The 13,988-nt window shown below is 61.6% G+C and overlaps 1 protein-coding gene across 2 annotated transcripts; it reads left to right on the forward strand.

The window, feature by feature from the left end:
• Positions 1-3,447: 3,447 nt before the first annotated feature.
• GATD3 (glutamine amidotransferase class 1 domain containing 3) lies at positions 3,448-12,837 on the forward strand. Of its 2 annotated transcripts, XM_065876403.1 has the most exons (7): positions 3,448-3,620; positions 3,848-3,900; positions 5,294-5,407; positions 6,306-6,425; positions 8,785-8,877; positions 11,437-11,593; positions 12,709-12,837. In XM_065876403.1, the coding sequence occupies exons 1-7, from the start codon at positions 3,462-3,464 to the stop codon at positions 12,835-12,837; spliced, it is 825 nt and encodes a 274-aa protein (XP_065732475.1). In that variant the 5' UTR covers positions 3,448-3,461. The 2 variants fall into 2 exon arrangements, with proteins under 2 accessions (XP_065732475.1, XP_065732476.1); XM_065876404.1 differs by lacking the exon at positions 8,785-8,877 and having other exon boundaries at positions 3,462-3,620.
• Positions 12,838-13,988: the final 1,151 nt, after the last annotated feature.

Consider the following 13,988-nt stretch of genomic DNA (forward strand, 5'->3'; position numbering starts at 1 on the left):
GAGAGGGGCCTGGGGCTGGGGCTGGGCCTGGACAGGCTTTCCAGGGAGACCCATCAGACCTGCTGGCCAGCTCTGAGAGGAAGACTCCATCCTGCAATGCCCCTCGGGAAGGGTCACTGTGAGGGCAGCCTAGGCCACAGCCAGGCCCCTGGACCCTTGGTAGCTACAGCTTCCAGGGTCAGGACACAGGGCCCAGCCTGCAGGTCACCAGAGGTGCGGCCACGAGTCACTGGACCATTATTAGGATGGATGGCGGGCAGGTTCTTGCTAGTCTGGTGGGGCTGTGTGCTCTTCTACCTGCTTATGAAACTCATGTGCTATCTTGGGATGGAGTCATTTCCTTTGTAAACATAATGACGTCTATCAGAGCCTCTACTCTTCTTGGATATTAAGGTAGAAAGTAAATACATTGATAGTCGTGTATTTTCAGATGCAAATAACTCATCTGTAAACTATCCCTGTGGTCCTGAAAGGAACTGGGATGGACCCTGTTTTTCTCCTCCCATCTTCCTGCCAGGGGTTGTCACACACCGAGCTTGGGACCCAAGCACTCTGACTCACCTCTCAAAAGCCACTGCAGCAGGGGGTGAAAGGCAGTGTTGGGTCTGTCATCCTAACCCCCAGCTGGGGAAAGATACACTCAGCCCTGCCAGCCCTCTCCCAGGCTCCCCCACTAATGGTTAAAGGAGGACTACATAATATAACCTTGACCTTCCTCTAGAGGCTACCCTAATACCCACTCCTGAAGCAAAGTTCTCGTGTAATTTGACCTCCCCTCGCACCCTCTACAGTTCACTTAACGATGTACTTAAATGCCTCCCTACAGAGCTCGGACCACCGTTCATCCACAAGCCAGGACACCCTAGCAAGTGGGAGCCACTGAAAACTATAACCTTCCAACTTGTAACTCTTCTGTGGAGGAGTCCAAAATGAGTCAGCAGAGGAACTGACCCAAACCAAAGATGGTCTAGCCTTCCAAGGATACTCCCAACTTGCCTGGAGGGCCTTAGAACACACTGGCTACCGAGAGCCCATCAAATGGCAAAAATGGGTTCAAGCACACCAAAATAAGAGTTGGTGTAATAGGCCCCCAACAAAGAGGCCTGCAGCCCACCAGACCCTGCGAGCTGGCCCCACTCTCACGTCACTCACGTGCCACTAACGCACCTTCGGCCCCAGCCCGTTGGCCTCTGCAGAAACACACGTGGATGACGATGTGGACACCAGGAGGATGTGTTCCTCTGTGGGGCCCAGAGAGCCACAACCTAAAGGAAATGTCCCCAGCAAAGCCCACTGGGGTCCCGGGAAAAATAAGATGGAACCCAGGGGATACGGTCCAACCTCTTCTGTGTGTGTTCTAGTTTTACTTGCCTGCAGGGGGCCGTGTGCAGAGGCTTCCCACCTAACATGTCGGATTAGCGTTCCCAGTGCACAGCGGCTCTGCGTGACAGCCAGACTGGGTGAGCCGTGTGCAGAAGTGCTGCACCAGCCTGACCCACAGTGACTCCACCCCTCCCTCTGCCAGAACCCTATAAAGCAGCACCACCCCTGGGCCTTTCAGGGGAGACCCTGTGCTGTAGAGCAAGCTCCCATCTCTCTATTCTTCGGTCGAAGAATAAAGCTTTCCTTCGCTTCTCAACTGAACTTGGTCTCTGTCTACTGGCGCAAGCGACACTGGGCAGAAGGACACTTATTGGTGCCCGACTCAAGAGGGTCAGTAACATGTCCACCCCAGGAGAGCAGACAAAAGGAAGGCGGCCTCAGACTTGATAATCACGGGCACAGGCTTAGCACCAGGATGAGCAGCCCCACGGGGAGGGGGTTACCTATCACGAGGCCACCCTCCAAAATCTACCTGCCTCAGTGGAGGAACTGGCCAAAAGGCCAGCCTCTAGTTAGACTGACCAAAGATCATGGTGAGTTCCGTAGCCGCTGCAGCAATGGATAACAGAACAGCCTTCGGTTACCCCCTGGCAGAACGAGGCAGCGCCTGTGTGGCTGCAACACCTGCTGGTGCGTGTGGACAAATACCACATACCGCCCAGTGTAAAGGAGATAACAGCAACAGGCCAGCTGGTGACACAGCATTGGTAATGGCGCCCCGGAGGCATGGATTCTATATAGGGCTTTCTCCTCGGTCAGTCGGCCGTTTACTCCATCCACTGACACTTCCTTTAGTCACAGCGCTACTGATTCTTCTGTTGGGCCTGATTCTTAACTTTCATGTCAAGTTTGTCTCTCAAAGACTGCAGGCCACCAGATTATTCCTCTGTTGTGTCAACCCTGAATTGGGGGCATACCAACACCTCCAGCAGTCCAGTCTGAATACCCTAGAATGTGTACAGCTAGACGTCAAGCTGTTTCATTCCTCAAGCCCCTGCTGGGCCTTCGCCCTTAGCAGCAGAAAGCGGCTAGAGCGGTGGTCACCCCTCGTCCCTCAAGATTGAGGAATGATCCAAAGACAGGCATGGACTGAAATCACCACCTGTGAGTTACAAGGTTACAAGTTTCTACAAGGTAGAAACAAAATGACATAGAGAACACCAAGCTCCTTCTGCAGAGGACCAGGGAAGCAAACTTGCTGACAGCCCCGCCGACTGAGCGCTGCGCAGGCACACTGAAGGACTAGAACGAGGGACTACAATAGTGACCTTTAGACGTCACGGGCCAAAACCCCACTGCATGTTACACCCCGCACCGCCAATTTGCACCTGCGACCTGTCAGAGGCGTAACTAGCAGCCCCAGCGCCTGCGCAGGAGAGCTCTTGATACTTACACTGAAACTTACACTAACTTTCCACCAATCATATCCGAGCCCCCCTCCCCTTCTTGCTCCCTACTTCCTGATAAATACCCCCTCAGCAGCCCCCGGGGACACAAATCTGAGCTTCGCACCACACCTCAATGCCCGTTCTTGCTTGGCCCTCCTGTGATAAACCTCTTTCTCTGCAAAGACCTGGCCTCATACCTGGCCTTCCCTCTGCACAACCAGATGGGTTACAAAAGGACCCACGTCAATAGAAAGGCGAAGAGCAGCAGGGGGAGGGGCGCCGGGCTGCTGCAGCGGGAGGGCCTCACTCCGGCCTGGACTCAGCGGCCGGGAAAGGGGGGCGCAGATGAGAACTGGACACTTGGGCACCGGCCACTCGGTGTCGCGGAGTCACGATGAGGCCTCATGACGACACAAGTTAACTCCAGAGCCCGTATCTCAGCACAGCGCTTCTCGGCAACCGCGACCCTGCGCGCCTCCCGGCGACGCCGCCGCGGGGCGGGACGGGGGCGGTGCCCAAAGCCGCGGGGACCCGCTGCGGATCCACGAGCCCTTGCCGGGTTGAGCGCGAGCCACGGGCGACTGCGCAGGCGCGGCCCCGCCCACCGGCGCGCTCGCGGGCAGGGCGGCGGCAGTGCGCAGGCGCGGCCTCGCTCACCGTGACCTTGCGACCCCGATGTCCTCGCGCAGGATGGCGGCCCTCCGGGCTCTGGTGGCGTCCAGGCTAGCGGTGACCGCCGCCTTCGCGCCGCGCCCCGGCGTGCGTGCGCTGCCGTTCGGCGGACCGGCGCAGTCCCCGCGCGCGGCCCTCCACGCCTCCGCGCCGCGCCCCGTGGCCAGGGTCGCAGTGGTGAGCGGACGGGCGGGGCGTGGGGAGGAGGGGCGGGGCGCCGAGGTCGGCCTTCCCACCCTCCCCGTGCCCGCGGGCGGCCCCTCCGCCCCCCCCCCGCCCCCCCCCGCCCCCCGCCTCCCTCGCGCTGACCTCCCTCTCCTCCCTGTCGGCCCTCCCTCTGCGGGAGGCGGTCGGCCCGCCCGGTGGACCGCGTGACCCCAGAGACCGGCCCTCCATCCCTGCAGGTGCTGTCCGGATGCGGGGTCTACGACGGGACAGAGCTCCACGAGGCCTCATCGTAAGCCCCTGGGCGGCTCGCCCTCGGGAGGGTCGGTCCCCCTTTTCCTGAACCGTTCGGAGAAGCCTTCCTGCTGGTTAGGAAGGCAGAGAGGACTGCTGGACCAGACTCAGGGAGGCGCGAAGGACAACGTTTAAACTCAATGCGCGTAACGTACAGGGATGCACAAAAAGAGCTTTTTAGTATCACCTGTGATGCTGTCACACAGTGGTAACCAATTAACATCTACTCTGCTGTTTTTCCACACCCACGTGTTGTAAACATTGGGATCAAACGGTCCTGCGAGTTGGAAATCAGAGAGCTCTTTTCCGTCTTTACAGCATGGTTTTTAAGGGCTGTGCAGTGACCTCGCTGTAGACCGATGTCATTGGGGTAGTCTGTCAGCTGTTGCCGAGTAGTTTGTCCTTTGATCGATTTATTTAAAAAGTTCCCGTGAGCAGGACCGTGTAGGGGCTGTCAGGTTCAGAGTTAGTTGAAGGGGAGAGTTAGGTAGTGGTTGGGGAACACACCCCTCCCAATTGCGGGGCCTCGCTGGTCCCCGGAGGAGCCTGAGGCTGGTGGCTGGGGGTGGCCGGACAGAGAGTGAACTTTAGAGCGTGCTGGGCTGGTGGGTGGAGAGGGCCAGGAGTTTCCTGATGGGAACTGAGCGGGGTGGGGCAGGAGAGAGGAGGCGGCGAGGAATAGCCAGCAGCCAGCGTGAAACCTCCCGGGCAGAGGGAGGAGTTGTAGGTCGAGTGCCCGCGAGGTTCTGAGGAGCTGAACCCCAGTCTGGGGGTCCCAGCCCTGCCAGGGGACAGCTGTGATCTGTCTTGGGGTCTCGTGTCTCTTCTCTCTCTGGAAGTGGGTAGTGACAGCACTGCCAAGGACAGATTTCGTGCCAGTGTTTGGACTCGGACCTGCTGCAGAGCAACCCTTGGTAGATGCTGGCATCAGTAGCAGCCCCCAGGGTCGCCTGGGTGTCTCCCACCCCCATGAGGGGAAGGTTGGGGAGACCAGGAGCTGAACTTACTTTGGAGACTAAAAGCCCTCCTCAACCCCTCGAGGCCATTGTGGATTGGCCCATGGGAGGAAGAACACCCAGAAGGAGCCTGGGAATGCAGACATCCAGGCTGTGACAGTTGCCAGGTCACCCGTCCCTACGGCCTGGTTTGTAAAGGGAGCTTGGGGGCGGCTAGCTGGTCTCCACAGGCCAGTTCAGTGACAGCGAACTCAAATAGAGGGCATTTGGGTCGTTAGCAAGCCAGTTGTGACTTTTTGCAAAGCAAGGAGGTTGTTAACCTATGTGAGAAGTGTATACCTGTCAGTCACCTAAAACTCTGTTTTTAAACACCCGGTGGCAGGTAAAGCTGGGCCAGGCACATGTCAGAGTCTGGTCTGATTCCCTCCTGTGCAGGATACTGGTTCACCTGAGCCGTGCGGGGGCCGAGGTCCAGATCTTCGCTCCTGACATCCCTCAGATGCACGTGATTGACCACACCAAGGGGCAGCCTTCTGAGGGCGAAACCAGGTACGGGCCCCTCCTCGTCGCCCTTGAACGTGCACGGGTTGAAACTCCCCAAGAACCTGCACACGGTTGCTTCGTCTTAGCTGGGAGCCGAGTCCACGTTTAAGGGGACTTGACAGCAGTGGTCCTGACGCTGTGCTGGACCCCAGGACGTCTCTCGCCGTCCAGCACTGTTGGAGCAGTGGAGGAAGTTTCCCCGAGTGAACTCCTCGCGCCTTCATTCTTACCGAAGGCCTGTGCGTTCATTTGGTCTCAAACCTCATCCACCCGTTTGGACCCACATATCTGTGAGCAGCTCCCACCGGCACTTCCTGTTCCTGAGGGGAGTGCGGCCCTGGCCTCGCATCCACTGAGACCCACCTCCCCGCTCCGGCCTGGCCCAGACTGCAGGGCGATGGCCCCTGGGGGCTGTGGTTCCCAAGTGCCCTCCAGCGGGTGCAGACAGTGAGAGACGCGGCGGTGGGAAGGAGCCGCGGTGCCGTCTCCTGGGGCTGCGGACCCGGACCCTGGGCCGCGCAGCCGGGGCTGGGAGGAGCTCCCTCTGCGGCCGGTCCAGAGCTGCCTCACTCGTCCCTCAGAGTTGCTTCCTAACGCTGCCCCCGCGGTTCCATCACCGTCCGTTCCCAGCGCCAAATGCTCCCTGGTGGCCCTGCCTGACACAGGAGTCCAGGTGACTGGGCGTGGTGGTTCGGAAGCGCCCATCTGAAAGGGCTCCAGAGGACGTTTCGAGCACAGACCCGCTGTGGTCACTGTCGCTGTGGCGCCTTTTCTGGGGAGCGACTCGCACCGCCTGCGAGCCGGGAGGACAGGTCCTCTTGTCTCGCGGAGGCTCCTTCCTGCCCCGTTCTCCCGTCTGCCCACACACTGAACCTGCTGGGGGCCTCTCTCTGCTCTTCCCCAGGAATGTTCTGACTGAGTCCGCAAGGATCGCCCGTGGCAAGATCACCGACCTGGCCAAACTCAGGGCTGCTAACCACGACGCGGCCGTCTTCCCCGGGGGCTTCGGAGCCGCCAAAAACCTGTACGTGTTTCGGCTCGGGGCTCTCCTGCTTTTTCCCTGGACTGTTAGATGGGACGCGGTGGTGATGGGAACAGCTCTTGGGGGGTCTGGCCCAGCGACGACACAGCTGCCCCATGACAGGGAACCCCGGTGGGAGGAGGCTCCTGGGACCTGGCCATCCAGGTGTGGTGCTAGGGGTCTCGTCACATCAGAACCTGTCCGTGTACGTGTTCCCCACAGACACCTGCTCTCCTGTGGACCTTGCAGTGCGAAAAAGTGCCTTTCTGGTTGGGCCGTTTGGAGGACGGTCCTGACCAGAGGAAGGGAGATCTTTTTTTTGCTGTTTGGGTTTTTGCCACGGTAACTGGACCTCAAGCCTAGGAGGCTATCACACCGCAGCTGTGATGTACTTTGGGTTTCACGTTCTCTTTTTGTTCTCTCGTTCCCTTCTTTCTTCTCCGCGTTTCATGGAAATTCTCTTGCGCTGGCCTTGCTGGCCCAGCACATCCCTTCCGACGTGGTGTGGGGCTGCTGCTCCCGTGACGGAGGGGGCTTGAGGGCTGCAGGAAAGCACCCAGCAGCTGCGCCCCGCAGCCTTGGGGCTTTAAACACGGGGCAGCACGCATCACAGCCTGGACTACGTGCGTTTTGGTCAGTTGACCGCTTGGTCATTGAGGTTCCCACAGCAGCGCGAGGGCCTCCCAGCTGGCGCTCTGTCTGTCCGGGCGCCGTGCGCCCAGGAGCGGGGGCAGAGGCGGTTACGTTCCCTGAGTTCCATCTCTGCGCTCGGTCCTTCCGCGTCCTGACATCTTGAGGCTCCTTTCTGCTTGCGGCCGTCACCAGAGCACCTCTTTTCTCCACATTCCCACCGGTTTTCCCACAGTCCTTCCTCCCTCCTGGACCCCTGCCCCGCCTCGTGTCTACTCTCTCTCCCAGAGCCAGCCCGGGAGTGCTTTCCCTGCATCGCCATCCTCCTGAGCCCCCTGGCAGGAGATGGCGGATCACAGTCTGTGTCGGCTGGCCTTGTCCTTCTTACGGGACCGGGTTTCTTTCTCTGAAAGATGAGCTGGATTCACAGACCCTGTGCCTTCCCTCAGCCCTTAGACCTCGCCTGGCGTGAGGGTAGCTTGAGGGTTCGTTGGGGTTATGTCCCTGGCGTGGCTGACAGCCTGCCTCGGGTGACTTAGTGGTGGTGCGTCTCGGTGTACAAGGAAGCAGGGCCTTGGGTCAGCATCCATGTCTGTGACCTCCCAGACCCCTGGGGGAAGCTGTGATTTCTGGCCACTGGTCCCAGTCTTTCTGACCTTTCCAGAGGAGAGGCCGGCTCGTCAGCGGTCTGTGCGGTGCACGGGGGGCAGCAGGCGAGGGCTGTGTGACACATTCACTGTGGAGACCCAGTTCTTCCTGCTCGGGACTGCAGGATCACCTCTGGCAATGCTGCTAGCCTTTTATTTTCCGAGAGATTCACGTATATGTTTGCGTTAAAAATCCAACCAGATGGTAGCCTCTCATCCTGCACTTGGTGTCTTTCACTTAACGCTGAGGCTAGTCCCTTAAACGTCTGGCAGCCACACACACAGATCCTGTTGTGTAGGCGACCCAGTGCTGACGGGACTCCCAGACTTCCCGTTCTCTCTTTTGTCTTATACCTTTTGGAGGTACGACTGATGTACGTGTATTTAAAGTATATAACCTGACCTGTTTTGAGACGCTTATGCACCCTGAGAAACCACTTCAGGGTAGCCGGCATCCCTCACACCCACAGGTCGTCCCGGCGTGCGCGTGACGCGCGGGGTGCCCGGGGCAGAGGCATCAACCACGTGAACGAGGCGGAGGAAGCCCGGGATGGGGCTCCTGGCAGAGAGGCGTGGCTTTGAGATTTGATGGGTCTGAGTTTGCCTTCCAAAGAGATGGTACTGGCGTGAGCCCACCGACCGGGAGGGAGGCCATTCCAGACATCCCAGCGGTCTTGCTGTGGTGAAAAAGACGGCGTCTTGTTTGATTTGGGTTTCTTCTCCTTGTTAGTGAAGTGCAGGATGTGTCACGGGTTTTGGGCCAGTGGTACGTCCTGCCGTTCCTGGGTGGGCCGAGCTCACGGCCCGAGCGCCTGCGTGTCAGCTTCCCCTTCACCTCTGCTGGCCTTCCTGCCTTTAACCTCCCACGCTGCTTTATGTTTCAAAAAACAGAAAAAAATACACACGTGTACGTGTAATTACATGAAAGGCCGTGCACACGTACTTGCACACACATGTCACTTTCTGCAGTTGCTGAGAAGTTCGCGGAGCACGCAGGATCCCTGGGGGTGGGGAGTGGGGCTGGGGGCTCCCCAGGCAGGCAGGTGTTGAGCCCTGCGGTCTAAGGAAGCCTCTTCTCGTGGCAGGAGCACATTCGCCGTAGACGGGGGCGACTGCAAGGTGAATAAAGACGTGGAACGCGTCCTGAAGGAGTTCCACCAGGCCGGGAAGCCCATCGGGTACGTGTGGCCCAGCGGGCCCAGCAGTGGTGGAGGGAGGGCGGTGGCCGAGGCCGTGGCTCACAGCCAGGAGCTGGTGCCTGGAGCTGTGTGGTCTTGGAGACCCTCAGCCCCTTTCCTCGTTATAACTGAGGGGGTTTCGTGTGATCTCACAGGCGCCTTCCTGCTCTGAAAATTCTGTGGTCGTGTGGTTACGTTAATTTCTCCTGATGACTTAGGAGGGGAGGGGATGATCCTCTCAGGGTCTAGAAGGTTCCCAAGTCCTTCCGTGGCCCCCAGCCTTTGCCAGTCCTCTCCCCATGCCTGGCCTCCGCCTTCCCGTCCTGGCTTGGAGCAGCCCCTCGGCTAGCTGGCCCCCGTCCTTCCTCATGCCACGGCTGCCGTGAGCACCATTCCCAACCCCTGTCGCTCTCAGCTGCCCTTCCTTGGGGACCGGATCCTGCGGTGGGCACACACTGGGCCCACATTCATGGGCCCAGCCACTGCTCACAGCCCGGCCTGGGGTCCTCGGCCTGGCAGACGGGAGAGGCCAGTCATAACCCACACCAGGAGGTGCTTGCAGACGAGTGATGGCGACCCCATTGTCAGACCTGCTTGTTAGGCTGCCCTTCCCACGAGCGTCCTGGGGGAGGGCTCCTCGGTGCTGCTTTACCACGGGCGTCGGCGCACGACGCCGGTGCTGGAGCGTGTGGGTCGCACGCTTTGGAGTCATCCCTGGCTGGGGAAGTCCTCCCAGGAGCACAGTGGTGCACAGATGCACTAAGAACAAGATCTGCCAGGCTTTCCATCACATGGCTGCTCGCTGCCTCCCACTGGAAACTGGAGAGGCATGAGGGTGTTAGAGCATTGGGTCTGAACGGGGCACAGAGGCTGCAGAGGACAGTCCACCAGGGGCAGCGTCCTTCCCAGACCTGCAGCCACTCACTGGAGGCCCTGCCCACTCAGCGTCGCGGGCACCCCCACCAGCAGCCGTAGCCCAGGGGCATGCCTGCCCTCGCAGCGCCCAGCCGATCACCTCCTGGGGGCCCCGCTGGGGCAGCACCGGTGTGTGGGGGCGAGCGCCCGGGGGGGACCCAGCTCCCTTTCTCTAAAAAGTCAGCACGACAAACGGGACAGAAGCCCAGCAGATTGGCCACGTCACGGCAGGCACCCTGTACACTCGAGTGAACAGGCGCCTCTCAGCTGAGCTGGAGAAGAACCCGGGTCACCCTGGGGTGGAGGGTGCGGGACGGTGACACGGTCCTGTACCGGCTGCCGTGTCACCGTGGGCAGCTCCGTTCAGCCCCTCGTGCGGCAGACTACGCGTCTGTCTCTAAAAGCAGCAGCGCTGTCTGGCCGCGTGCAGAACGCCCTTTCCGGGTCGGGGCACCTCACGCCCCCCTTCCGGGCCGCCCGTCACTCCTTGACCTGCTCGTCAGAAGCACGGACAGAGCGAGGGGTCCAGCCGGCTCTGCTACCTCGGCGCAGTGCGGGAGCCCCCGGCCAAGGACGGGCAGGCAGCCCAGCCTTCGTCTCGGGCGTCGCCCGCAGAGTCAGGTGCCTGGGGACCTGCTGACGTGGCAGATTCCCGAGATGGCCGTTGCGATGGCGCTCACCGGCTCGGGGCTGAGGGGGTTTGTCTCGTGGTCCCTGACCAGGAGTTGTGGCAGTTGTCTCGGCACTGAACGAGCGTGTAGGTGTGTTCTCAGCACGTTAGGTTGCGGTCAGCTCAGAGGACCAGTTGAGCAGATGGGGTGGCGGGCACAGCCCAGAGGGGTGTGGACCCCAGGGGAGGGGGACCGGCCCGGCTGGAGCAGCTGTGGCAGGCAGCACGCGTGTTCTCGCGGGGGGCAGGGCCCTGGTGACGCCCTGGCTGCTGGGGGCCTCCGTGTTGGCTGATCCAGGGGCCCAGGAGCTGCCGGTTGGGGCCCCCGGTGAAGAGCAGGACCTCGGAGGAGCCCCGAGGGCAGGCATCCGGCGTGGACCTGCAGGGCTTGGACGCCTCCGGGACAGCCTGCTCCCGGGGATCTGGGGAGGGTTTGGCACACTGCCAGGACAGGGCCGCTGGCTCCGCACCGGCAGGCCAGGCGAGGCTGCTGCTTGGCCCGCGTCCCCTCCAGAGAAGGGGATGGGTCTCAGCCGGTCAGTACAGCTGGGCTTCTCTGTTGCTGTGCGATAAACCACCCTAAAGCTCGGGCTGAAGACAGCGCCGCCATCTGTGGCCTTCTCTCCGGGTGGGCCTTTGCACCCTGGGCACCGTGTCAGGTGCCTGGTGCGCATCTGGCAGCCGGGGCTCAGCTGGCTGCCCTCCGCCGCTCTCCAGCCTGACGCCGGGTGCCTGGAGGCTGCCCCGTGCTCCACCGGTCACAACTGCCACGGGCAGCCCAGGGGCAGGGGCAGGGGCAGGCTCCAGCCCGCGGAGCTGGCACAGGCTCTGGCACTGGGTCTTCCGTCCCCGCGGCATTGGTGTCTGTGCCCCTTTCTGAGGCTGACCGCCTTCTCTAAGCATGACTTGCTGGGCCCCCGGCCTGGCGGCCACATTCACATTCCTGAGCTGATCCTCCTCTCCTCGCCTTTCAGCCTGTGCTGCATCGCTCCCGTCCTCGCGGCCAAAGTGCTCAGGAGTGTCGAGGTCACCGTGGGCCACGAGCAGGAGGAAGGCGGCAGGTGGCCGCACGCCGGGACCGCGCAGGTCATCAAAGCCCTGGGTGCCAAGCACTGCGTGACGGGAGTGACCATATCCTTCCAGCAGCGGGGGCGACGTGGGAAACCGCTCTCTGGCCCCTTGGGGCCACCCTGGGGTACTGCACAGCCAGGGCGACCAGGGCATGTGCGTGGAGGGGCGTAGCGCCCGAGGCTGTGACCCCTCCGCCGTGCAGTGGTCACGTTCCCAAGTCCCCGCAGTGACGCTGGCTGAGCTCTGCACACCCCAGGCCGGGGGTTCGGTGGGTCGGGTGTGGAGACGGCCGTGGCTCGCGGCGGGTGGGTAGGGCACTGCCTGTGGCGGAGGGAGAGTGAGTACCCGGTGCCGGGCCAAAAGCCGGGGTGGAAGACGCGAGGGCTGCTTGTCCTTATCTGGTGGCAGTCCCCTGGGTGGCGCAGACAGAGGGCCACCCCCAGCAGCCTTGTCGCCTCCATTTCTCCTGCAAGCGGGTCCTCTGTGTCCTGAGGTCACCAGGGTGCGCTGCGGGTGTAGAGAGCCTCAGGCCACAGGCTACCCGCCTTCCAGCTCTGCGCCTGGACCTGAGGGTCTCCATGGGGGCCGCAGTCAGCAGCAGAAGAGCGCGGGGCCCCAGGAGGCGCAGGAGACTCCGGGCGTCTGTCCCGGCCGGGGCGCGCGCCTCGGTGTGTCTCTACTTGCAGGCAGTTTCAGATGTGAATGTCTCTCCCCTTCCAGCACAGAGCGGCCAGCCCCGGACCTGGGGCTTGGCGTTGGCCCAGGAAGCAGGTCTCGGGGAGGAGGTGAGGCGCCTCTGTGCTGAGGCTGGAGCCCGGGTCCGGTTGCCCCGTGCTCACAGCGGGCGTTCGGACAAGCCTCTAACTCAGTCTCTTGACGTGAAGGATGGCGGTGCTGCGCTGCCTTCAGGGTGGCCCCGGGGTCCCGCTGGCGCTCGGGCGTCCGGCCCACGTCTGCAGCCATGGGTCCCGTGAGGCCCACTGCTGGGACGTGTGTTAGGAAGCAGCCCGTGGGGTCAGGTTCCAGGGTCTTCAGTTAGAGTAGCGCAGGGGGCGCAGAAAGCCCCTTCCAGGTGACGGGGTGGGGGTGGGATGTGCGTCTGGGAGGGGGTGGGCGGTGCTTGACACATGCCGTCTGCTCCAGCTTTGCGGTGTTCTTCCGTAACCTGTGTGCACGAGGCTCACGTGGACCAGAAGAACAAGGTGGTCACAACCCCAGCCTTCATGTGTGACACGGCCTTCCACCACATTCACGACGGGCTCGGGGCCATGGTGAGCAAGGTGCTGGAACTCGCCAGCAAATGAGGCCCTCGGTGCGGGGCTGCTCGCCTGTCAGCTTGCAACCGGGCAGGAATTGATTTCTTCGCTTAAACCTGCAGGCGTTTTCTTTGTAAGGAGCGCACTCGCCATACGCTCGGGGTCAGGGGTAGACTCCCTCTCAAGGAGTGAGGCCGGGACGGCAGGGCCCACCGTCTGAGGGGCGCTGGCACCTGGCCTCGTGCGCAGCTTCAAGCTTGAGATCAAGTCTGCCTTTCTGCGCCAGCAGAAGGGCGAGAGAGGACGGCAGTCCTAGGCCGGGCTCGCGTCAGAGCACCTCACTTAGTATTTGGAAGGAAACAATCTTTAAGTTTGTAAATCTAATAATCAGGAAACCAGAATACCATCTCATCGACAATTAAAGCTTCTCTAACCCGGAGCGAGCACGTGTTAATTAGAACAGTCAGCGGCTTTCTAGAGCAGGCAGGCCCTTTGGGGAGAGGAAACTTCTTTCCGAAACAGACATGGGCAGTTCTGTTCCAGGCCCCCTGAGCCCAGCAGGTGAGGGCCACACACGAGGCTCCGTACCTTAGGCTCAGGTCTTCTTGTTTCAGGAAGGGAGGGTGCAGGTGCTCAGTGTGGACCTGCAGGTGGGCCCAGGCCCCGGGAGGGGGGCGTGGGCCGTGCGGGAGGAGCGATGAAGTGTGAGCCGGCAGGCTGGCTGGTGCCTGTGGGCGTGTGGCTTCTGTCCTGGGACGGTTCACGGGGGGCTTCTCCCGTCACCGCGCAGCCCCGCTGGCCTGTCCTCCGTGACCCAGGATGGCGCCCCGGGTGCTCGGTGCCGCCACGTCACCTGGTCCTGAGAAAGCTTCAGGGGCCGACGCAGCGGGCTGTTTAGTTGGGTCCAGTCCACGGTGAGCTGTGTCCTGGTGGCCTGGGGATGGAGTGCAGTCACAGGTCGCCCACGCCGCCCCTCACCCTGCCCCACCGACGGACACGCCTCTAGCAGTTTTCCAGGGTCTGAGGGAGCTCGGGGAGGGCCGGGCCTGTGGAAGGAGCCGTAGATCCTGAGACCACGCGCACCTGATGCGCTTAGCTCCCTTGGTATCTCACGTCAGGCAGTCTTCCCTGCACGGCAACTCTGTTCTCTGGTGGCCTGTCCTCCTCCCACGACGCTGGGTCCCACGGGACACAAGCCC

The sequence above is a fragment of the Phocoena phocoena genome, chromosome 4 (genome assembly GCF_963924675.1).
Source record: "Phocoena phocoena chromosome 4, mPhoPho1.1, whole genome shotgun sequence".
In the NCBI taxonomy this organism is placed as follows: Eukaryota; Metazoa; Chordata; class Mammalia; order Artiodactyla; family Phocoenidae; genus Phocoena; species Phocoena phocoena.